The sequence below is a fragment of the Bactrocera latifrons genome, unplaced genomic scaffold, assembly GCF_001853355.1.
Source record: "Bactrocera latifrons isolate USDA-ARS-PBARC rearing strain unplaced genomic scaffold, ASM185335v1 scaffold_25, whole genome shotgun sequence".
NCBI classification, from domain to species: domain Eukaryota; kingdom Metazoa; phylum Arthropoda; class Insecta; order Diptera; family Tephritidae; genus Bactrocera; species Bactrocera latifrons.
This window is the reverse complement of record NW_017536074.1, coordinates 1,196,669-1,199,795: the sequence shown is the minus strand read 5'-3', so window position 1 is coordinate 1,199,795 and position 3,127 is coordinate 1,196,669. Positions and strand designations below refer to the sequence as shown.

The window sequence follows — 3,127 nt, the reverse complement described above, 5'->3', positions numbered from 1 at the left end:
TTTTTTTTTTTTGTGCCCATTATTCTTTGATCATTCAACCAGTTTTTAATTTTTTACATATATATTCCAACAAATGCTGTAAACTATCGCATTCTAGTTTCAATAACTCCATGAACGATTTCCGCGTGAAGTTTTCTTATACGTATACCTAGAACAAACGAATCATTGCTTACTTGATAATAACTACCTAATTGAAGGTTATAAAGTGAGGCGTGCTTACACACACCTGTTAAAGGTAAGCGTGTGCTTTCTAAATCGGGTGTATCGACACCATCAACATTGCAGTGTTATGACACACAACTGAGTATGGGGACCTTATTTGAATTTGATGTCTTCTCCGAAATCGTCCTCTTTATAACAATTTGAGCAAAATTTTCATTTATGTGATATACTCAAACAAAAACAGTGTCAATATCTCGTATTTGATTCAAGTTTTTTCTCAGCAAAGTAAACCATTGTAAAAATTAAAAAAATTCACTTTTGTTTGTTTACAAAAGCAAGTGAAACTCGGAGATAATTAAATCTTTTGATGCATAGCAAATGTAATAGTCAAGTTGGTATGCTACCTTCCTGATAACGGGGAGTTTTAAGTGACAATTTCCTTATTTTTTTATCACTGCAGTAAGTATTATACTATAGTAGTGACTTGAATTATTTCTTCATCAATTTTACCCATTTCTGCAATAAACTATAATGCAGTTGAACTTCGATAACTCGAATACTTGAAGTTAAATTCCAACAAATACAAATTTCGTTCCAAAAATCGGACTTTTAATATTAACAAGTGAATTTATTTATCCCTGAAAATGTTACTATTGCAATTCATATAGCGATGGAAACTTAGATTTGCTCAGCCGGAGTACCGAAAACCACAACCACAGATGTCCGTACCTAATGCTATTCGTTATTCTAAATAGTGCCTAAGTTATGACAATTTTTAAGTTTTCGTTTACTGGCATATTACAGGTTTTCCGATTACGTCTGTCTGCAATACTCCCGTGGGTGTGAAGAAACATGAGTATCAAGTTTCATCAAGATATCTCAATTTGTACAGAAGTTATGCTTGCAGGGACAGACTGTCGAACGGTCAGACAATTACTTGGAATGCATTTTTATATAACTTCATATCTATCTCAAATAATTTTAAGTACTACAAACAACCCTTAGGTGAGCCAAACTATTATACTCTTTGCTGCTACATGTTACAAGAGTATAAACAAATGATAAAATATTCATACTTACAATTGCAATCTTCTATAAACAATCAAGAATCTTTAATACCAAATATAGACACTTTAAAATGTAAATATGTACACATTCGTCAATTTGTAAATAAATATGTATAACAATTTTTAATGTACTCCATTGTCACTCACATTAAACAACTCTGCTTACTATCAGCACTTTTCATCTTTTTGAACAATCTTTAAAACTGCTTAATCCTACTTCTATAATTGCAAAACTAATTTTATCAACAAAACAGCACTACATTCTATCAAATTGGAAGAGCTTGAAGTGCCATAACATCCCTACACATTCTCTACATCCGCCTGCATGTCTTTGCTTTGTGCTTGTATATGTCGGTCCTTTCCATACATATATCAAGCGATTTTAAACGAAAATGTGAGTAATATATGCTAATGATTCATATACATGTATATACAAATAAGAATTTAAATAAACTTTTTAGATTTCTGTTTAAAAAAATAATAATTGCTATTCTTTCCAATCTGCTTACAGCCATCGCGCACATTCAGGCGGATTATTTATCAGCACAAAACAGCTGTAGCACCAGCGACGCTGAGAATGCAACCAAAGATCCATATGGCAGTTTAAAATTTAAGAGCAACATACAAGTGCCTGCGTAAACGAGCACTTATATAAGTACATATGAACATACTTACTTTCTTCATGTTATAAATTAATTATATCAGAAATATAGTTAAATATTAAAAAGTACTGTTTTGATTATCAATATTGCAATTGTTTTATTCTTTCTGGATTCTATATCAAATTCTTTAATCGGCAGCGTTGCATACTGACGAAGCTGTGTTATTTCATAGTTCACATTATCTAGTATGTATTTTCAAATTTAATTTTTATTTACTTATTCCGCTTTTATACAGCGTCATTATATAACACGTTTGGAACTTAATTGTACAGATTTAGTTTAATTTCATTAGGGCTTTAACCAGATTATTAATCCTATTATGTATCGAGGAATTATATTTTGTATTGTGGTGTTTTTAGTTGATTAATTTAATTTTTAGTTTTTAATACCCTTAGCATTTTTGTTTTATATATGCCGACAGAATATATTCCTATCATGTTTTAAATCACGCACAATTCAGTTATTACGATTTTTTTTTTAAATTTCACGGCTTTTAATACAACTTTTTTCATGAAGTTATAATTATTATATAAATATAAAACAACTAGACATTTTCGGTAAATCATTCCTTGCGAATAAATGTTCTCCCCCTGCAAATAAATGAAATATTCTCATTTTAAATGAATTTCACAAATACTTGAATAATTGCAGTGAAAACGAACTTACGTAATTGTTTTCTTTTCCGTATTCTTAGTCTCCGGTCTAGCACGATTAAGCACTTTCAGAAAGTCGGACGTTTTTGCGCGCATTCTAGAATGAATGTACGCTTTTGAACACTGCAAAGCAAAGGTGAAAATTTTCGAAATTTAATCAATTTGCATAACGTAGCTGTACGAAATTTTGGCTTACCTTAATATGATAATGTAAATAATCTCGGAACATGTGTATTAGATTAATGGTGTTATCCCTAGTTTCCTTATTAGTATGTCGAGGGAATAACACTGAAAAAGCAAAAAACAAAAAACTGATAATCATGCCGTTTATTTGTTAACAAGTTAATATTAAAAACAAAAAAGGAAGATTAAAGTTTCAGTCCAAATTTGCATATACTGTCACTCTCTAGGTTTGTAACCAAACACAAGTCATCTGAGATAAAATGTGGTTTATTCAGGATGCCGTTTGGTCTACTATTTAATTTAGGAGTATTTGAGAGACATAGACCAAACGATAGTAAATATCCCACTTTTAGCTCCACCTATCAATGTTCATTTCTTTCTTGCTAGCTCTAAACGTTTC

General features: G+C 30.8%; 2 protein-coding genes across 3 annotated transcripts in view; one reads left to right on the top strand and one right to left on the bottom strand.

Moving 5' to 3' along the window:
- Positions 1-1,869, top strand: part of LOC108969364 (transmembrane inner ear expressed protein) — a 7,234-nt gene extending 5,365 nt beyond the window's left edge. Inside the window, exon 3 of the mRNA XM_018934016.1 lies at positions 1,741-1,869. Coding sequence (XP_018789561.1) covers positions 1,741-1,868 — 128 coding nt within the window. The 3' untranslated portion in view covers position 1,869. The remainder of the gene's footprint in view (positions 1-1,740) is intronic.
- Positions 1,870-1,962: 93 nt separating this feature from the next.
- The window catches only part of LOC108969345 (actin-related protein 2/3 complex subunit 2), a 6,227-nt gene continuing 5,062 nt past the window's right edge, over positions 1,963-3,127 (bottom strand). For both annotated transcript variants that reach the window (XM_018933991.1, XM_018933990.1), the window contains 3 exons: positions 2,741-2,832; positions 2,558-2,667; positions 1,963-2,481 (listed from right to left, as the gene is read on the bottom strand). In XM_018933991.1, coding sequence (XP_018789536.1) covers positions 2,454-2,481; positions 2,558-2,667; positions 2,741-2,832 — 230 coding nt within the window. In that variant the 3' untranslated portion in view covers positions 1,963-2,453. The remainder of the gene's footprint in view (positions 2,482-2,557; positions 2,668-2,740; positions 2,833-3,127) is intronic.